At 37.8% G+C, this 22,040-nt stretch overlaps 2 protein-coding genes and 1 long non-coding RNA gene across 7 annotated transcripts in view; 2 read left to right on the plus strand and 1 right to left on the minus strand.

Moving 5' to 3' along the window:
- Positions 1-22,040, plus strand: part of LOC311289721 (uncharacterized protein) — a 58,905-nt gene that overhangs the window by 18,145 nt on the left and 18,720 nt on the right. The gene's annotated exons all lie outside the window — the stretch shown is intronic.
- On the minus strand, positions 12,866-20,929 carry LOC311289748. 2 transcript variants are annotated; one of them, XR_014627215.1, is made up of 8 exons: positions 20,833-20,929; positions 20,336-20,548; positions 19,820-20,088; positions 19,289-19,327; positions 18,959-19,184; positions 18,750-18,853; positions 17,122-17,219; positions 12,866-16,732 (listed from the first exon to the last, which is right to left on the minus strand). It is a non-coding gene; the product is annotated as an uncharacterized lncRNA (long non-coding RNA). The 2 variants fall into 2 exon arrangements; XR_014627216.1 differs by lacking the exon at positions 20,833-20,929 and having other exon boundaries at positions 19,820-19,879; positions 19,985-20,088; positions 20,336-20,470.
- On the plus strand, positions 18,676-20,593 carry LOC311289734 (uncharacterized protein; the record flags this gene model as incomplete). Its single annotated transcript, XM_084407974.1, has 3 exons — positions 18,676-19,205; positions 19,841-20,050; positions 20,357-20,593. The coding sequence occupies exons 1-3, from the start codon at positions 18,744-18,746 to the stop codon at positions 20,591-20,593; spliced, it is 909 nt and encodes a 302-aa protein (XP_084264100.1). The 5' UTR covers positions 18,676-18,743.

Consider the following 22,040-nt stretch of genomic DNA (forward strand, 5'->3'; position numbering starts at 1 on the left):
TTCCAGCTCCCAAGCAATTCCATAGCAACCAAACTTGAGTACCCTAGCAACCGTTTTGCAAGACCTATATCTCTGTATCAGAACATCGTATAGAGATGAGTTTTGGCTCTTTTGACTCATGCTAGCAAACAGCACTTCCAACATGCTACACATGCTAGCAGTGAATAGCTACATGCTAATAGCAATTAGTTAAGTGTTGAATCATGCCAAGATCATGCTAAGAACTCTATAAAAACTCCATAGTAACCATCTGTGACAACTACCAACCACCTAGTAACACCATATCAACCGCCCTGAATACCATAGCAACCACCCAGAACACCCTAGCAACCGCCTAGCAACCACCCAGAACACCCTAGCAACCACCCAAAATACCTTAGAACACCCTAGCAACACCCTAGCAACCACTCAGAACACCCTAGCAACCACCCAAAATACCTTAGAACACCCTAGCAACATCCTAGCAACCACTCAGAACACCCTAGCAACTGCCTAACAACCACCCAGAACACCCTAGCAACCACCCAAAATACCTTAGAACACCCTAGCAACACCATAGCAACCACCCAGAACACCCTAGCAACCACCCAAAATACCTTAGAACACCATAGCAACACCATAGCAACCACTCAGAACACCCTAGCAACCACCCAAAATACCTTAGGACACCCTAGCAACACCATAGCAACCACCCAAAACACCCTAGCAACCGCCTAGCAACCACTCAAAAGACCCTAGCAACCACCCAAAAGACCCTAGCAACCGCCTAGCAACCACCCAGAACACCCTAGCAACCACCCAAAAGACCCTAGCAACCGCCTAGCAACCACCCAAAAGACCCTAGCAACCACCCAAAAGACCCTAGCAACCGCCTAGCAACCACCCAAAATATCCTAGCAACCACCCAAAACACCCTAGCAACCGCCTAGCAACCACCCAAAATATCCTAGCAACCACCCAAAACACCCTAGCAACCACCCAAAACACCCTAGCAACCGCCTAGCAACCACCCAAAAGACCCTAGCAACCGCCTAGCAACCACCAAAAAGACCCTAGCAACCACCAAAAATATCCTAGCAACCACCCAGAACACCCTAGCAACCACCTAGCAACCGCCTAGCAACCACCCAAAACACCCTAGCAACCACCCAAAACACCCTAGCAACCACCCAAAATACCCTAGCAACCGCCTAGCAACCACCCAGAATACCTTAGCAACCACCTAGCAACACCATAGCGACCACCCATAACATCCTAACAACCGCCTAGCAAAAAACGTTCTGGTCCAAACTTTCTCAAGCCAACTTAAAGTTTGTCTCGACGAACTTTCGCATCTAGTTAAGTTGGCTTGAGAGAGCCAACATATTGAAATCCTATTTAAACTTATTATTATTATTATTATTATTATTATTATTATTCCGAGACTAAAATTTCTATATGAAACTCGTCCTAGAGCTTTAACTCTACATACTCCAAACTCGGCTCAGACACTCAAACTGTTCTGACTCGCGTTGCTTTATCTTTTCAGACTGATCGGACTTACGGTTTTCCTACAAATGACGATCAAAACTCGGAAAAACTCCCATTGACTTACAATGGGGAGTTCTAAAAAATTCAAATCCAGATTCAAACTCGCCAACCGACAAAAATTCAAATCTAAATACCTTGAAGACTAAACCAAACTGCCGTTCTATATATATTAGCCAATGAAACTCATTTAAACTAATAAACTCTAATCTCATACATTTATAAACTAATTAACTTAAATTTAATAGCTAATTAACTAATAAACTCATGAATTCATAGACTTATGAACTCTTAAACTCATAAATTAATAAACTCTGAACTCTAAACTCATTTAAACTTATAAACTCTAAACTCAAAACTCGTACACATATAAACTCTAAACTCATAAACTCTGAGTGTGTGTGTGTGTGTGTGTGTGTGTGTGTGTGTGTTTGTGTGTATCTATCTAACTTATTTATATATCTATCATAAACTTCAAACTACTTTAAACTACTTTAAACTTCAAACCACTTTAAACTTCTTAAGTTTAATGCTTCCAGCTCCCAAGCAACTCCATAGCAACCAAACTTGAGTACCCTAGCAACCGTTTTGCAAGACCTATATCTCTGTATCAGAACATCGTATAGAGATGAGGTTTGGCTCTTTTGACTCATGCTTGCAAACAGCACTTCCAACATGCTACACATGCTAGCAGTGAATAGCTACATGCTAATAGCAATTAGTTAAGTGTTAAATCATGCCAAGATCATGCTAAGAACTCTATAAAAACTCCATAGTAACCATCTGTGACAACTACCAACCACCTAGTAACACCATATCAACCGCCCTGAATACCATAGCAACCACCCAGAACACCCTAGCAAACGCCTAGCAACCACCCAAAAGACCCTAGCAACCACCCAGAACACCGTAGCAACCACCCAAAAGACCCTAGCAACCGCCCAAAATATCCCAGCAACCGCCTAGCAACCACCCAGAACACCCTAGCAACCGCCTAGCAACCACCCAAAAGACCCTAGCAACCACCCAAAAGACCCTAGCAACTGCCTAGCAACCACCCAAAAGACCCTAGCAACCACCTAGCAACCACCCAAAAGACCCTAGCAACCACCCAGAATACCCTAGCAACCACCCAAAACAGCCTAGCAACCACCCAGAACACCCTGGCCACCACCTAGCAACCACCCAGAATACCTTAGCAACGCCTAGCAACACCATAGCAACCACCCAGAACACCCCAGCAACTGCCTAGCAACCACCCAGAACACCCTAGCAACCACCCAAAATACCTTAACATCCGCCTAGCAACACCATAGCAACTTGTAGAGAGTTAGTGAGCGTGTGTGTGTGTGTGTCTGAATGTGTGTGTGGATCAAGAAAGACAAAATCAAGTAATGGGGAGAGTGGGGTGATTTGTGCCAGGGGGGAAGTAGTTCCACCCTTTTTTCTGGAAAACCATAGAAGAAATTGGTCATGTGTCCACATAATTTTGAAAAGCAATCACTTTTACTCGTCCTCCAAAGACGGGAGACACATGGCATGAGAGTTAAGCATATTTTAGTGCAAAAAACTGTTTTTTCCCTTTCAAAGTAAAATTTCTATGATTAAGGTTTTTTGATTGTAGTGTCTGAACAATTATAGACAAGTTTGAAAACATTTCACACATGTTTTAGTGCTTTAGTAGGCTACACAATGAGTCTATACAGTTAGCATGATGTTAGCTCTTAACTGCTGGATCATGCTAGTTTTTCAAACTTGTGGGTCCGGGGTGATTTGTGCCAAAGGGCCTGGGTTAAGTTGTGCCAGATCCAGACCACCTAGACCTACATTCTCACAGGGGATAATCTTGAGAAGTGAGGAGATGGGCATGCCTCATCATTGTTTTACTTGGGCCTGCCCAAAATTTGTTTAATTTAGCTAACACTGATTTCAGTTTTGAGTTTGCTCTATGTTATTAAAGAGAAGTTTTATTCCGTTTTTAAGTGGCCTATGTCAGGATGTTTAGAAATTAGCCTAGTCACTTTATTCTTATATGTTACATAATTGACAGACAGCGCTATGTCAACAGGCATCTATTGCCAAAGCCTTTTTGCCTGAAATGATATCACAAATATCATATATTGTGTTGCTATGGTGCTCTAAATGGTTGCTAGGGTGTAGCTTGATAGCTTCACAATGATCCTGAGAGACTTATTGGTCGTCTGAGTAAAATGAGCCTGCCCCCTTGTCTCTATGACACTGTGATCCAGAGTTATGTTCAATACAAAATCCCTATGCAATTGACCATAGTAGGAAAAACACATGCTATGGTATTCCAGGGTGACAATATCTAAATAAACCTTAAATGAGTAATTTTGTATTGAATTTATCTTGCTTTCATATAGCATTATGGTTCATAACATTAAAATGTTCTGTTTTACTTCAGAAATCACTGGCACAATTTACCCCCAATGTATTCCCCCAAAGGCACAACTTCCCCCACACCAGGGGCAAGTTGTGCCATGAGAACACTTTTTTTCCAAGAGCTATATTTCTGAAACAATTTATTTCAGATCCAAAGTTATTGTTCTCAGGGATGCACCACATCCTGAAATATATGTACATCCTTAAGTTGAAGGCATTACTGCCATGGCCTCACTTTAAAGTCACTTTGAGTAAAAACTGGCACAACTCACCCCACTCTCCCCTATGCTTCAAAAATTATTTTATTATAAAGTCGTACACACTCATTTAAACTTATAAACTCTTAACTCAAAAACTTGTACACTTATAAACTCTAAACTCATATAAACTCTGAGTGTGTGTGTGTGAGAGGGAGAGTGTGTGTGTCTATGTGTGTGAGTGTGTGTGTGTGTGTGAGCGAGTTAGTGAGTGTGTGTGTGTGTGAGAGAGTGAGCGTGTCTGTGTGTGTGTCTGTGTGTGTGTCTGTGTGTGTGTGTGTGTGTGTGAGTGAGTGAGTGTCTGAATGTGGATCAAGAAAGACAAAATCAAGTAATTATGCTTCAAAAATTATTTTATTTAGTTAATGCCAATTTGGATCGCACTTAGTCTGGAACCTCACCCTTAAGTAAGTCAAACTGGAGTAAAAAGCTCCAGAATTACTCACTCTTGGGATCACTGGAACACTCAAGCCTTTCCACCACGTCAAGGTGGCGATCCTTGGAAAAGGACATTCACTCTCCATCCATTCCTTATCTAACAAACAAACAAACAAACAAACAAACACAGTCTATATGTAACACATTCACACACACATGCACACAAGAAGTAGACAATGTGAACAGTTCTGTAGTATAAATTTATTTGTATTAGCATTCTTTTCTTAAAATAAAGATGTTATCTTACAACAGTGTTGAATGTGTGATGCAGATTAGTGATGATATATTTGATGTTTCTACTCTAAAACACAATAGACCGGATCATGATAGCTGTAATACGTCTGTAGAACTCCTGCTCTGACGTTTGAGTGTGCGCCGCTTATGAACACAGGATCTAGAAGAGTGTTTTTTTCTGTTGTCCCGGTGCTGATTAACTGTGTGTATCCTTTATCTTCAAACAAATTCAGGATAGGTTTGTTGCAACGAGAAAGCTGATCTTCATTGAAGTCGCCACAGACTATTAGAGGCCTCAAATCGATGATCTCCAGAGATGTCAAGAGGGCGTTCAGGTGTGCCAAAAACTCTGCCAAATTATAAGTTGGTGGTCTGTAGATTACAGCGAGAAGGGCTTGTTTGGGGGCTTCTATCTTCAAAACCAAATATTCCAAGTCAGTAACATTCTGTATGTACATCAGAGGAGAAACTTGCAAGGTGTTCTTCACATAAATGGCCACTCCACCACCATTCTTGTTTGCCAAATGTGCATAGTTTGTGTAGGATGCATGCCTGTTGCGTTTGTACATGGTGTATCCATCCAGATGTAGATGTGCAGGAACAGCTGAGCCTGACAGGTGTGTTTCAGTGAGGCACAAAACATCAGCCAAGAGAAGCTCATGGTGGCATTTTAAATCCTCCATATGACACTCCAGTCCCTCTGTGTTATGATGGATGATTTTAAGAGCTGAATTCAGGTTGGAGTCGTGTACAATATTTAGGATGGGCTGGATACTCTGAAAATCTGCTTTTGGCATGTTCTCCAAGGAGGCACTTATTTTTGGATCACAGAAGATTTTCTTTTCTTCAAAGTCAGTAATGTGCAATCCACTGAGTGATGTTGTTCTGCTGAGTGCAACATATGCCATGCCTGATTCGAATATGTGCTTCAGAGATACAACAGCGCGATCAGTCGTCATTCCTTGCACTTTATGGATGGTACATGCGAAAGCAAGCTTCATGGGAAATTGTCTTCGAACTGTTCCTTTTCTTTTCAGTGGTTCCTCTGACCTCTCAATATAGACAATGTTGTCATCTCCATCAGGTGCTTTGTTGCGATGTTTTTGACCGGCAGTCACATTATCTAAATGAAGACCAATTAATTGAACCAATCCATCTCGGGTCTGAGTTGTTATTTTTGCCACCTTGCCAAAAGTGCCATTTACCAGTCCATCTTCCACATCAATATTTCTGGTTAGCATCACACGTGCACCAATAGCAATCTGCAGTGTGTCAATAAGGTCACGATTGTCTCCTTTAAATGGTGCCGCTTGCCTTTTCATTTCTCCAGTTCTGGGATCTTTTTTGTAATCATGTGCATTTATGGTAATGACATTTGAAAAGCGGGAGGAAATTGCTTCGCTGTTGTGATTGTCTACCTCTTTATTGGTTGCATAGATGTGTAATGCATCAGCTGGACACTCTTCAGAGGAGGATCTTATGACGGTTTCTAACATAAACCTGTCTGCATCCGTCAGCTTCTCGTGCTTCTTTTTCACTCTCAGTCTGTTGAGCAGCTCAGCATATGCAAGATCATCTCTCTGTCTCATGATCTGAGTCATAGTTGTCATTTGAAAATGATCTGTCCAGAAGTCCAGCACATGGTCCTCATACACACAGAGTGGTTTTGCTCTTCCCACAGGTGGTAATTGATAATAATCTCCTACAGCTAATAAAGATAATCCACCAAAAGGTTTCTGGTTTCCTTTAATCTGTTGCAGTCTCCAGTTTACATAGGAAAACAACTGTTTTGACACCATTGATATTTCGTCGATAATTAAAATGTGTGCATTAGAAAGGTCTGCCCTGATTTCATCCAAGCTGTTTCCCAGGCCTTGGTATGGAGGCTTCAAGCTTCTCGGGAGTTTCAGAAGACAGTGCAGTGTTTTACCTGAGATGTTAAAGGCTGCAGTTCCTGTGAATGCTGTTAAAAGAATGGTTGGCTTGGAAATGTCAGTATGCTCTTGTATGCATGGAAGCCTGCGCAAAATCTTAGTTGCTTCTGCATAAATAGATTTGATAACGTGTGATTTACCAACTCCTGCTCCTCCATTCAAAAAATACAGAAATTGTTGTGGGTTTTCACCAGAGACACATCTTTTGCACCAGTCTCGGACTGCATAAAATATTGAAGCTTGTGTTTGATTCAAGCTCTGGTACATTTTGCGAATCTGTGCATGATTTTGTTGGGTAGCTTCCAGGAGTGGCATAGCTGTGTTACTGACAGCGGTAGATGCTGTGTATTCAGGAATATCGTCCTGCTCATTCACGTCATTAGGATCAGTGGGTTCACGTTCTGATATGCTCTCCAAACGGATCAGTTCATTTGCTGGAGCCAATGTAGTCCATGCATCTTCAACCGGACCATTCTGTTCAAAATCCTCAATTGCCTTTTCTATAGCCTCGTTATGCTTTTCATATTTCTCACGGTTTTCGCTAACAATATTGTACACACGCTGCAGTTCATCAGTTCCTGGTAGTTTTACTGAAGCGAATGCATAAAACGATTCGTATGTCTGGAATCTGGCCGACTTCAGCTGCTCATCTGAGCGGTATGGCAAGTAAAGCTTTAGAAGCGTTCCATAGAATTTTTCTGGGTTTTTCTGCTGTGAAAAACGGGCAAATCTGATTACAGCAGGTTTTCCTCTTGTTCTTTTCTGTATGTGTCCCAAGTTGTTTTTAAGTGGCAAAACATTTTTACCCTTTGTCTTTCCTGCATAAACAATGCGGTATTCACTTGCAAATTCAGCCATGCACATGTTCTCAAATTCAGGTCTGTTAGGTCTGGCCTTGTACTTTTCAGGCAATCCTGTCATCCACACATTCTCTATGTCATCATCCATGCTTTCCAAGCACCTCATTGGTAAACTCATCTTTACAGCGTTGTCATCAGTAGGTATGAATATGACAGCACGTGATGATGATTTTAATTTCAGACTGCATGTGCGAGCGACTGCCTCCTGAGCACTGACTTCTCTGTTCTTTGAATATGCATTCATGACCTGCTTCATGCACTCACGTTCAGACAGGTTATCATGGCTCGAGTCTTTTACCACTTTCTTAAGGTAATCACTCATCTCATGTTCAGCTTTTGAAATGTAAGAGACAATATACATGATACAGCTGTAGGGGTTCAGAATGAACTGTATGTCCATGTTTGCATCCCAGGCTCTTAACAACATTGGATTATAGCCGTTAACCCAGCAGTCCTGTGGTCGCCTCTCCATAAATATTGAACTTGATGTAGAAATAGTATCGATATGTTTCTTGTAGTCTTCATAAGTCATGTTTACTTTATGAAGCAGCTGTGTAATGCTATCAAAACTCTGAGTCGAGTCATTCAGTAGATCCCACACATTCTGTAGCTGTTCTTTTGCGAAACTGGCATAATTTCTTTCCTCTGCTTCATTCCCTTCATCATCATTCTCTGCAGGAGGAGGCCTGGGGCGTGATATCATAGTTCTGTTAATGGGTGGTTTAGGAAATCCAAACCGACAGTGCTTCTTGTTCTTTCTACAGGATTTTGAGTGGTTACGACTGTGCATCTGTACTTCACTTACAATTTTATGTAGTTCTGGGTCTTTGTCTGGGTCTGGTAATTTGCATGAGATGTATTTATCAATGAAATCACACACATCCTGATCTTGATCTTTTTCAAACTCTGGAGCATCTTTCACCCAAAATAAGCAGTGAATGTGTGGAGAGCCACGTAGCTGGAACTCTACTCTGTAAAAAAAGTCAATTACCTCACCGATAGGTCGCGCAGGTGAATTTATCAAATCTCTCATCAAGGCTTCAACTCGCTTTTCAAAAATTCTCATAGCTGTCACAGGGTTACTTCTGAGGATTTCACATTTTTCGGACCAGTCTAATTCAGCAAAGTTCACAGTTTCACCTTGTTGTGCTTTAATAGCAGTAATCACATCAGGCCATCTCATCTCAGCAGCACTAAACGTACAGAAAAATGTAGGAGTGCCCAGCTGTCTCAGCATAGCAAACAGATCACGGAGAGATTTCTCCCAGTATGCTGGAGTCCCTCTTAATGGTTGCATGAATCTAGTAGCTTCCTTATTTATTATAAGCTTCTCTAACTCCTGTTTGTCCTGCAGCAGTGAGCAGTTTATTCTGCGTCCATCACGGGTCATGGGTTTTGCTTTCCGTAGTTGGATAGACATACTTGATGTAGCCATGTTCATTTCGGTTACAAACTGCGCAAAGAAGATATAGTTGGTATCCTTCGCACAACGATTGTCAATAGAGAATAGTCTAGAGTTAAAGTATCTGCTGGGGGAAACGTGTTTTGCTCTACCAGGCTCATCAAATGTGTTCGTGCCATCTGGAAACTGCACTGGAAACGCCATAGACTCAAGTTTAGGAATTTTGAAAGTGTTTACAGGAGTGTTTCTCTCTGCTGGGGCAATGCAAAATATTCCATCATCATAAGACAACAGCTGCTGGCCGAGATCTGGGGGCTGAAGACATGTGTCCAAGGCAAGGCCTCTCGATTGCTCTTCTGCAGTGTCATCGTTAGAATCATTGTCATTGCTCTGTTCTTCAGTGTTCTCACTTTGTCTACTGTTCTCAATATCCATTTCCTCATCAGGAGCACTGATGTCATTTTCACACTCTTCATGCTCATTAAACATTTCCTCATCAGGAGCACTGATGTCATTTTCACACTCTTCATGCTCATTAAACATTTCCTCATCAGGAGCACTGATGTCATTTTCACACTCTTCATGCTCATTAAACATTTCTTCTTCAGACGCATTGATGTCATTTGCACACTCTTCTTGCTCATTAAACATTTCTTCTTCAGAGAGTTCTGCATTAATGATGATATCTTTATATTCTGAATGGATATCTTTTAGCTTTCTTAAAGCAGACAAAACCTTTTGCATGTTCAAAGTCTGAAACTGATAGTGGCCTTGGTAACACAGACGTCTTTTGAGTTTTACTGTAAGCAGTTGTGATTCACTTCTTGGTCTGGGTAAGGAATTCACTGTTGTTTCTACTTCAGATGCAACAGAAATCACGGCGCCTTTTATAGCTCTTTGCTGGCCTTTCGGTAGTGTAACAATCTTAGCAAAAGGAATGTACTTTGCAATAACGTGTCTTTCAAGAACATTCAAATCGCAGAGTTCTGGAGGAATGGGAGCGAACTGAAGTTTATTGGCTAAAGCAATGTCAGGCATCAGACCTCTCAATAGTGTATTATGGCAGCAGTGACAGATCCACTCTGTTTTCCTGTTCTCCAAGGCACATTGATCAGGGCAGTCGGAGCAGACGTGAACATAGTTTCCAGTCAAGCAAACTGAAGCAACTGTTGGATTCTTCTGATAGCGCTCACGATCACATGATTTGACTTGATTTGAGAAGAGCGCCCTGGCACAGCATGTGCAGACATAAGTTGGTCCCTGTTTTATAACATTTCTGAAAACATTTAAGGCTCTTAACACAGTCGGGTCTTGTACTACATCAGGCTGGGTATTTTGTAACGTGTCTCTCTGCTGATGCAAAAGATTCATGTTTTTGTATTTGCGCTGAATGCCTTGTGCACACTGTACTGTGTGAAGTGCAGATATTTTGTCTTTAGATTTGAATAAATTATATTCTTTCTGCCTAGCCCTAAAATGTGCATCACAGTGATAATGTTGTTTAAAGATGTTCTTCCTTTTTTCATAGAAGTTAGGATCATTTTTGCATCGGTTTGTATAATGGTCTATTTGGCTTTGCCTAAAAATTGGATCCTTTAAATATCTATCAACAATGTATTGCCTATGCTGCTCCTTATATTTAACATTGTTCCTATAATTTCTCAATATATAATTTTTCTGTTTCTCCCTGAATTGTGCATCATTCCTGTAATTTTTAATTATATAATTCTTTTGTTTCTCCCTGAATTGTGCATCATTCCTGTAATTTTTAATTATATAATTCTTTTGTTTCTCCCTGAATTGTGCATCATTCCTGTAATTTTTAATTATATAATTCTTTTGTTTCTCCCTGAATTGTGCATCATTCCTGTAATTTTTTATTATATAATTCTTTTGTTTCTCCCTGAATTGTGCATCATTCCTGTAATTTTTAATTATATAATTCTTTTGTTTCTCCCTGAATTGTGCATCATTCCTGTAATTTTTAATTATATAATTCTTTTGTTTCTCTCTGAATTGTGCATCATTCCTGTAATTTTTAATTATATAATTCTTTTGTTTCTCCCTGAATTGTGCATCATTCCTGTAATTTTTAATTATATAATTCTTTTGTTTCTTTCTGAATTGTACATTATTTCTGTACTTGCTAATAACATAAGCCTTTTTTCGCTCTCTGTATTCATTAATATTTTTATAATTGTTTTTCACAGCTTGGTTATGTCTTTGCCTGTATTCACTACTTTTTTTATAATCATAGACTTTACGTACAGCCTGTTTTTTGTCATAAACACCTTGCCTCTGAACCATTTCTTTGTTCCTTTTTTGATAATAAGCCTTTAGTTTCTGAGTCTTGCTCAGTTTTTCTGTCTGCTTAATTGTCGATTGTGAATATTGGTGATTAGGAGATGACAACGATAATTGATCCTGTGACAGCATGCCATGAGAAAGTTCACTGAATGACACATTTTTATTACTGTCTTGATTCTGAGTGGCAGAAGTTATAACGTCCATTTTATCTTGACAAGTCAAGTGGGCTTGATCATTAGCTGATGTGGCTCCATTAACGGTAATCTCAGATGGTTTTTGAACCGGATCTTGAACATTCATTTGTGAGACATCAGTAGACCTGCATTGTTCTTTGTTTGACAGAGCTTCGTTCTCAAAAGAGGTGGATGGTTGCACATCACGTTCAAGCTCACAGCAGTTTAGGGAGACTTCAGGACGTACACTTCTTTCAGTTATCCGGTTAATGAACGATACAGGCAGCAGATCAAATTGTTGCTCGTCTCTCAAATCGAAACACCCTTGAAACAATAGCATCAGCCTCTCGATCAGGTCTTCTAAACGGAAGAAGGTCAACATCACGGCCGTACCAGTGCTTTCATCTTCAGGCATTCCATATGCTGATCTGCAGTGAGAATCAAAATAGCCAAACCTCCCTGAGCGATCTCTGAATACAGCGATACACGTGCATCCACACATCAGCAACGCGTCACTCACATCAGCTCTGAGACACTGCAGAGTATTCTCAAGGTTTTCATACTCGCCTAGGACAGGTGAATCTTTTAGGAATCCAACTCTCTGAGGATGTTTCAGGATGCTGTAGCAGTTTGAGTTGGTCTTTACTGTGCTTGGCAGCTCATCAAAATTTAACAAATTAGCCACAAATTGTCTTTTGCTCTGCAGTGTTTTTTTGACACTAGTGTAAACTGCATCACCTTTCTGCAAAATACGGTCTAAATCGAAACTGCGCAACTCATTACGTTCATTATGGACAGCTAGGAACATTAATGCATTGCAAGTACACTGACGGCTTCTGGAGTAAATGTTGTACCTGGAATCGCTTTGACAGTGGGATGCTGTAACAGACAGAACATAAGCATTTTCATCAATCATACCTGATACACAGGCACTACTGGTGCCACATGAAGCTTCTAGGTTTCTGCGCTGTTTCTGAGATTGACTCCTCTTTCCTTTTCTTGGCATGGTGATGTTTCAGCACTGGCAATCCAGCAAATATGTTTGAGAAAACAAACACAAAAAATAATGTGTTTAACGTAGATAAAGATAACGTAACACCTTTTATGCAATCAGATATATAGAAAAGTTAAATATTTAATATATAACAAGAGTATATATATATATATATATATATATATATATATATATATATATATATATTAGTAACAGTAATACAGTAATAAAATTGAAGTTACGTTAATCAAAAAAAAAAACCTGTACTTTAAAAGAGTTAAAAACTTTAGAAACTCTCTCTTACTATTTCTGAAGATGCAGCACAGTTTTGTTACCTGAGACGGTGATCTTACAGGACGTGAGTATGGGTGCAAATATTTGTGGTTTTGAGTATGTACTTAGATGTATCAAGATGCAACAAGACTTCTACATGATCATAGATCAATTCATGGGTACAGGCCTTTTTTTAAAGATGCGTTGGCAAGCTAAGCATAGGTGCATAAGGGTTAGAAGCAGATGTGAGTTTGCATTTTGAAGTTTATAGTGCAAGCAAGTCAGCAGGTGGCAAGAGGTGGCAGGCCATTTATGAGTTTTGGAAGAGAAAGGATGGAAGAGGCATTTTTTTTAAATTAGTAAGCAAGATAAAGGTTTGAGTGAATAATATACAGTTATGGAGAGGAAAGTATAGGACAGGTCAGGACAGACAAACACAGAAATAAATAAAGTCAGTTACATTGTTAAATGCAAAATGGCAAGTATCATTTACATAAATAACAACAGACAATACAAAAATGCACTAGAAATATAGTTACAACTAAAATTATATGTAAGGGGGTTACTTACACAATTGAGGATGGAAAGACTTCACACATTTTTTCATAAACGGTTAAATCATTGTTTCTAGCTGTGGAATAGCCCTTACAAACTGATAAATGTAACAATTTGTCTCACATTAACAAAATGAGAAAGCCAATCTACTAGTGAGGATAAACAATTCTAGCTATTCCTTCAAGCTGTAATGTGTTTGCTGTCCCACAATACTACATTATGTTGTAGTGCCAGTGTAATGTGTTTACTAACAAACAAAACCTTGTTAACAAAGACAAAATACATGCAGACAGAATATTATAAAGAAATGACTAATGACTCTGATGAACATTATATAGGAAGTTTAAAGGGATACTTACATAGACACTCAAAGCAGCAATGACACCTAAAAAAAGAAAAAGAAATGTCTAGTATTTTGTACACATTTGATGACTGTTAATATGGTGAATATGAATATAATTACCTTGAAATGAAGGTGCTTCTGGTCACCCTTAACAGCAGGGAAACAAATGACTAATGACTCTGATGAACATTATATAGTAAGTTTAAAGGGATACTTACATAGACACTCAAAGCAGCAATGACACCTAAAAAAAGAAAAAGAAATGTCTAGTATTTTGTACACATTTGATGACTGTTAATATGGTGAATATGAATATAATTACCTTGAAATGCAGGTGCTGTTGGCCACCCTTAACAGCAGGGAAACAAATGACTAATGACTCTGATGAACATTAGGCTATATAGTAAGTTTAAAGGGATACTTACATAGACACTCAAAGCAGCAATGACACCTAAAAAAAGAAAAAGAAATGTCTAGTATTTTGTACACATTTGATGACTGTTAATATGGTGAATATGAATATAATTACCTTGAAATGAAGGTGCTTCTGTTCACCCTTAACAGCAGGGAAACAAATGACTAATGACTCCGATGAACATTATATAGTAAGTTTAAAGTGATACTTACATAGACACTCAAAGCAGCAATGACACCTAAAAAAAGAAAAAGAAATGTCTAGTATTTTGTACACATTTGATGACTGTTAATATGGTGAATATGAGTATAATTACCTTGAAATGCAGGTGCTGTTGGCCACCCTTAACAGCAGGGAGACGACAGTGGAACACCACAAAATCTAATAAGTGAAATAAATAAATGATCCACTCACAAATGTTATGCAAATATTAAGTGCTTAAAAAAAGAGAATACCACATGCTGTATACGATGCTGATATAGATTGCTATTCTAAATCTATTGTAAATGTAAACCTAAAGTCAATTAAAAAGATTACTTACCACAAAGGATGCATTGACCTGGTAAGATTTTACAGACGTAAAATAAAAAGACTCGATCCCTGAGGTTAATGTGAATAAGTGAATTACCTTGGAATGAAGGTGCTAAAGGCAGTTGGCAGTGGGTACACGGCAGTGGAGGAGATACAAAACCTAATAGGTAAATGAAATAAATAATCTTGATTCCAAAATTTTTTTATTGAAATATGCTCTGAAATATGCTGATATAGATTGCTATTCCATATTTATTGTAAATGAAAATACTGAGAATGTGACAGAGAGTGTAAAAGATTACATACCGCAATGGATTCAATGAACTGGCAAGATTTTTACATAAAAGAAAGGAGGAGAAAAATAAGAAATCACATATGATTCACTATTATATTAATCAAATATTGCACAGGCCTGCATGCATGGACATGTACAGAAGAACTGTAAAGTCTTAAAATAATATGATTGACTAATCTGAATCATATTAATATGATCATCTGAAATTGATGTACAAATATATTTATTTACCACAAAAGCTAGATGGCCACAAAGTAAAGTGAATGTAAGAAAAACTTTTCACTTTATATCTATGTTCTTCATCTCCGTAATCTGCAAGTAATTTTGCTGTTATAAAATGTATGACTGAAAATGTATCTCAGGCTGTCAATCAAATACTTACATAGTAGCAACAACGACCTATTTACACTCAAGCAAAATAGAGAAATAAATCAGATAATACACAGGAATGGAAGTATGGACGTGTTTCTATTATAAAAGAGTAACGTTAGCATTATAGAGAATGAGGAGTTACGTTCACGATCTTTTCACGCAGCGTTGCATATTTCTCTGGTCGAAATAACCATGGCAACGGTATGCGTTATCCCCTAACGCGTGACGTCACCTCCTCATCCTCTATTAATTTGACTTTGGTGACTTTTGCAGTCAAATGTACCGTTTTATCATCGTGATGTAGGCATCAACATAGGGCAATAAGATGAATATAATTCATATAAAACCAAAACTCAACTTTAAAACGCCATTATTTAAAATAACTTCCGTTTTCGATCCCAAAGGCTTCTTTTCAAAGAACGAGGCAGAAAATACATTCATTCAACACAATGATAAACGCGATTCGTATTGCATTAAATACATTATTCTTAGGAAAATACCCGAGATCACAAACTGTATTTTGTCACCATCGTGTTTATTGTTTTCATGTTTCATCAGTCACAATATTATTAGCTTTTCATTAAGCGTCAGCTTTGGAACGATTCACGCCTGATGCTGATCCTTGTGTTTTATAACTAACGTAGTCATAATCTTAAGCGCATTCCGACGTCGAGTATGAATGAAATAGATATTATTTTTACCAAAATCTTATCTGACGGCGGTCCGTATTTCATATAAACAGGAACAAAAAAGCCCAATTTCACATTTTTTTTAAACTATTATTCGTGTTTCAGTAATTATAAACACTTATAATCAAATACGTTTAACTGAATTCAACTCGTTAACCCACACACATTTTAATTACCTCAGACAAACTTTCTCACTCACCTGAACCGAAGCAAGCAGCAGTCAGCGGAAGAATCCAGAATGACGTACAGCTCATTAGTTATGCAACATTCAACGATTTAATTTGTTATCCAACATTCAACGATCTCATTGGCCAGCCGTTATATTCGTTTAAATACCACAACCCTTGTAATCAAATAATTAAAAACATAATGGAGTTATTAATCACAATTAATTTATTAAATCGCCAGCAAAAAAAATAATAAATTGTGTATATATAATTTTTTTTAAATATATGGCAGCTAATTAATTACCTGTGCACAATTCCTTTTTTAAACCCAAAATATGTAATATATTAGGAGGGACCAAATTAGATTTTGTTTTGATAAAATAAATTATACAATAAGGTAAATTGATTATTGTAATGTAAAGCCTGGAAGCCAACAGTTTATTCACAAATAAATTACTTTTGCTGTTGATTTGCCAACGTAGTCCTCAGATCAGTGATCAAGCAGAGTTGACTGGAGTTGTAGCTGGCCATTCTTTCAGGCTTTCTGGCAAATACAATTTTTCCTGTTATAAAATAAAGTGAAAGTTCTGCGTTTAACCCATCCAAGATAATGCACACATTAAAAAAGCTGTGGATATAACCTTATTTCAATCATTTAACAAAACCCATGGGACAATGGAACCAGAATTGCTAAAATGCAACTCATTTCTGTGTTTTGGATAAATAGGCCTAATAATAAAGACATCAATATAATAAAACATTATAACATAACTTTAATTTTAATGAACAGTGTAACAAATAAGAACACGTGTGAACATTTGATACCAGTGTTTTACCACACACACACACACACACACACACACAACACACACACACACACACACACACACATTATTGAGGGTCACTGTGGTAGACACACTGAGGTAAGACCATGGGTAAGACACACACGTACGTGTGAGACCTGGTGTCTCTTCTACACACACTCTGGCTGCTGTCTGTCCCTCTCTCTCCTGCCCACACACAGGGGGAGGGGGAGATAGTGAGAGAGAGCTAGAGAAAGAGAGGGAGAAAAGAGGGGGAGGGAGAGAAAAAAAAAGAGAAAACAAAACCATTGGTCAAAGGTTATCTGTCTTGTCATCATGTGCCATGGTGATATCTTTTGATTCGCTGATTGGACTGGTGCCAAGTTCAAGACCACTGTCCTCCTCCTTACTTGACCCACTCAACAACAACTACACATCAGGTGAGACCCTTTTTACTTTTCAACAAACTAAATGAATTTTTACAATAAAATGTCAGTATTAAGGCCTATATGACAATGACAAAACAAGATTTGATCTCAGAGAAGGGGTTCTGACTGAATTTTTCCACTTTTTCAAATTAAATTCAAGATTTTTATGAAGCTATGATGAAATGACAGTATAATAAGATATATTCTGACAGGATTTGGTCTCAGAGAAGGGGTTCTGACTGAAAAATGTTTTTTCTGAAGTAATTTTCCCACTTTTTCTAATTAAATTGATGATTTTTATGAAGCTATGATGAAATGACAGTATAATAAGATATATTCTGACAGGATTTGGTCTCAGAGGAGGGGTTCTGACTGAAAAAAATGTTTTCTGAAGTAATTTTTCCACTTTTTCCAAATTAAATTCATGATTTTTATGAAGCTATGATGAAATGACAGTATAATAAGATATATTCTGACAGGATTTGGTCTCAGAGAAGGGGTTCTGACTGAAAAATGTTTTTTCTGAAGTAATTTTCCCACTTTTTCTAATTAAATTGATGATTTTTATGAAGCTACAATGAATAGACAGTATAATAAAATATATTCTGACAGGATTTGGTCTCAGAGGAGGGGTTCTGACTGAAATAAGTGGATAAATTATTCAGAAAATAAATTTTTCGAATTAAATTCATGATTTTTATAAAGTTCAGTCACAACCTCCTCAGAGAAGGGGTTCTGACAGAACAAGTTATTTTTTAAAGGTCCCATATTGTCAAAATTGAAATTTCCTGGCTTTTTTTTTTCATGATAACAGAGCTCTAGGGGCTATGTAACTACCATATAAGTTTCAAAACAATCGAACCACAGACAAATGCACACAGTCTGCATAAAGCAGCTGTGCCTTTTCACAAGCCATTGTGACTTCCGTATAAATGTGATGTCAGAACTACTCAGTCACTCACCACCCCCACCAATGGTGGGTCACTCAGAGAACAACAGGCCAATCAGAAGAGAGGCTCATGAATATTAAGTAGACAGGGCAAAATCGACCTGTTCTTGGCAGAGCTCCTGAGAAAGGAGCTGTAAAATATATATTGAGATGGTTTTTGGTGCTTATACAGCAAATATATATTCTCCAGGAAATAAAAAACCTAAAATAAAACTTCAGAAAGGTGTACAATATGGAACATTTAAAGTAATTTTTTCCACTTCAAATAAAAAAACAGTAGCGTTTTATTTTTGGGTGAAGCATTCTTCCAAAACTCAACACAATTTCCTTCAAAATATTGCTTTGACTTTAATTTTATGAACAAAAAGTAAATAATATTTGCCAGAGTATTCACATGTACCTTTCTCTGCCTTTTCTTCTCGTCAGCATGGCAACTCCAACATCTCCGGCAGCATTTCTGCGTTGCAAGTGTGTTGCAACGAGCTTGAACCAGCGAGCCCTCAACTTCCGAAAGGGAGAAAAGATTACCATAAATAGGCTCAAAACACAGTCTATAAGTGCTTTAAGCGATGGCTTAATAACATATTTAAATAAAAAAGATGGGTTTACCCCGGAATTTGAGGAGGGGGTAAGCTACATTTTACAAACATACACCCTGTCCAATGCATTTGACCAGATGCATTTGTTTGTTGGCTCTGGAACCCTGAAATTTAAAACGGTTCCACTGGAGATTACAGAGGAGGCGGAGAGTCAGGCCAGACATGCCCTGTGTCCGTCTTCTCCAGTGATGAGTGGCGTAGAGGAGGACATCTTCTCAAAGGGTGGATACCTCAGCCTCCAGGGGAAGATCATGGAAGTGAGTACATTTTCTATCCGTCTAATACATTTTGCAGTGTTAAACTAATTCTTTAAGCTTTTAACCTAATATAATTTACTAACCTGACAGCATTACATCCTCATCATTCAGTTCCAAGTTGCCTAAAACAGAAATTTTATAAAAATGAACAGTGATAATGACCGTGTTCTACAATACCTGTGGCAAATTCAATTATATTGCTAATTTTGTATATTTGAGCTGAACAGTCTCAAAAATATACTAAATACATTACAACATTGTATTGTATTTATTTTGAAATAGTTTGTGTATCTAATGGGTGATTCAAAGTTATAAGAAAATTCACAGGACATAACAGTTGAGTAAGACTATTGACACCATACACGCTTTTTCACCCCCAGATTTACTATCTATCTTTCTATCTGACCATCTTCATCTGTCTGTCACTATGGCTTGACTCATGGCATGATTTAAACACATGTTCAGGAAATCTCAACACTCCATATTTTGGATTTTTCACTTATTTGTAAAACAAATCATGTAATTAACAAATTGAATAAAAAAAAATAATCTAAATGTGCAATGTTGAGGAAATCCAGAAACAAAAATAAGAAACAGAACTGTATTATACTCACCCATGAATTGAATTTTTCCAGTTGCGTGGCGTGAAGATGACACGCACTAATGTCCCCGTTCTGGACATTCAGCTGCAGTGTGGAGGAAAGTTGTTAGAAGTGTCGCTATGGAGGGATGAGGCACTGACGGACATATACTTGGGTGATGAGGTGATGATTACTCACCTTCGTCCCTGCATCATCCACAACGGGCGAGGAAAATTCCACTCCTCACCCTACACGACTGTGGAGGTACATAATGCACAACACTACTGCTGCCATAGTATACACTGAAACAGAGTATAACATGCATTTTGGAGTTGTAAACCTACCTTTCAATTAATAAGTATCACATGAACAAAATCATAACTGTTCAGATTATCAGCAATACTGTAATCTGATAATAGACTAGAGTTGCAAGTGTGTTTTTTTAATACAACAGGTCAATAAACAAGAATTTAATATACAGAAAAGCAAAATTGTACAAAAAGAAATACTTACAGTGAGATGTTTCAGTACTAATACAATAAAACTTACCATAATGGTTTGTTTCCACAGATTCCTGAGGGGCAAGTCCAGGAGACAGAGGCCGACATCATCGGCATCACTGAGGTCAACGACAACTGCCACATCCTCAGCAGTGAGTTGGTGGTGTACATAGTTCCAGTTACCATGTTCTCTTGGAATCCTGATGACCTCCTCACCAAGCTGCCGATGAAAGTTGTCCTCAGGCACATAAACAGACGGGTGCTTCAGATCCGTGCCGTAAATGAGACGGAGACCTCATCAGATTAGCCAGCAACCTCATCCCTTTTTCCACTTTTTTTTGTTCTAAGACTTCTACTTTAAATTGTTCTTGTTTAGTTTGTTCTTGTTTAGTTTCTATAGTTTGTTCCAAACAACAACACCTTATTAAAGATAATAAAATATAATTTTACATGTTTCAAAGTGTTGTCTTCTCTATCATCCATATATTTTTTACAGCAATGCATACCCTCTAATTACCTGCAGAAAAGGTACACTGTTTTACTTACCTGTTGTGTTGTGATGCAAGGTTCTCATCTTGGATCTGAGGTGTGACCAGCCACTCGTGGACTTGTCACCCATTTGAATGCAACACTGGGAGAATAGAAACAGAAAGTTACAATCTTCAAGTTACACAAGTGTGAAATTACACAAAAATAATGCAAAACCCATTAATTGAGATATATCAACAAACTCATACATTTGTCATGCATTTAACAGGATGTAGTCCCTGTGTTTCCCATTAACTAAACCTTGACGTTAATCCTATCCTGATTGTTTAAAACTTGTGCACTTTAATCACATCGTGATCCGGTGTTTCCCGTGACAGCGTGGTGCAGGTATGACATTAAAACCCCGCCCCTTTGGTTCCCTCAAGATTTCTCTATGTTGTTTTAGAATGGGGTTTTTCAATTTAGGAGTAAAATTACATACATTTTTAATAAAATTACATAAATTAGACATACCCTTACCGAAAACACGAAATTTTAAAAACAACGGTTGAATCTAAATGACTCACTAAAAGTGAATTGCTGCCACCTAGTGGCAGTTTTAATTTAACATTTAAATTTTAGTAATTTTTTTTTATTATTTCAAAAAGTAAATGTATTAAACGTTTTATGTTTAAAACGAAGCATTAATAATGTCCTTTACTAATTAAGTCATTACTGATTTCCTGTGAGCTGCATTAAACAATGCTATTTCAGAAGCTGCTTCTGTTTTTCCTCAGCATTGCAAAGATTGTCTTTTTACTGTCATTTAATTTATTGTCATTTAATTTATTGTCATTTCTTCATAACGTCATAAAAATCATACATTTTATTTGAAATAAGTGGGGAAATTACTCCAGAAAATACATTTTTCTGTCAGAACCCCTTCTCTGAGACCCAAATCCTGTCAGAATATATTTGTTTTAATTAATTGATTAAATGTAAGGATTTGACACAAAAGATGATGCACACATCTAGCAGAAAGCATTCCCCGAAAGGTTGAAGCTTTTATCAAAACAATTTTTACCTTGTAAGTTAAAAACATCATTATTGTCGATCATTGTTCGTGATATAATGATTAATGTCATTACACGAATACAGAAAACTTTCTGTGTGGGGTCATTCTTGTGTGTCGCACAGTCAAGAACCGTTTATGAATTAGTTAATTGCTTTTTAGAAAATCAAGACATTGTTATTTTAGTAGCATGAAAAACAAAAGGATTTTAAAT

Source organism: Rutilus rutilus (genome assembly GCF_951802725.1).
Source record: "Rutilus rutilus genome assembly, chromosome: 4".
Classification (NCBI taxonomy): Eukaryota; Metazoa; Chordata; class Actinopteri; order Cypriniformes; family Leuciscidae; genus Rutilus; species Rutilus rutilus.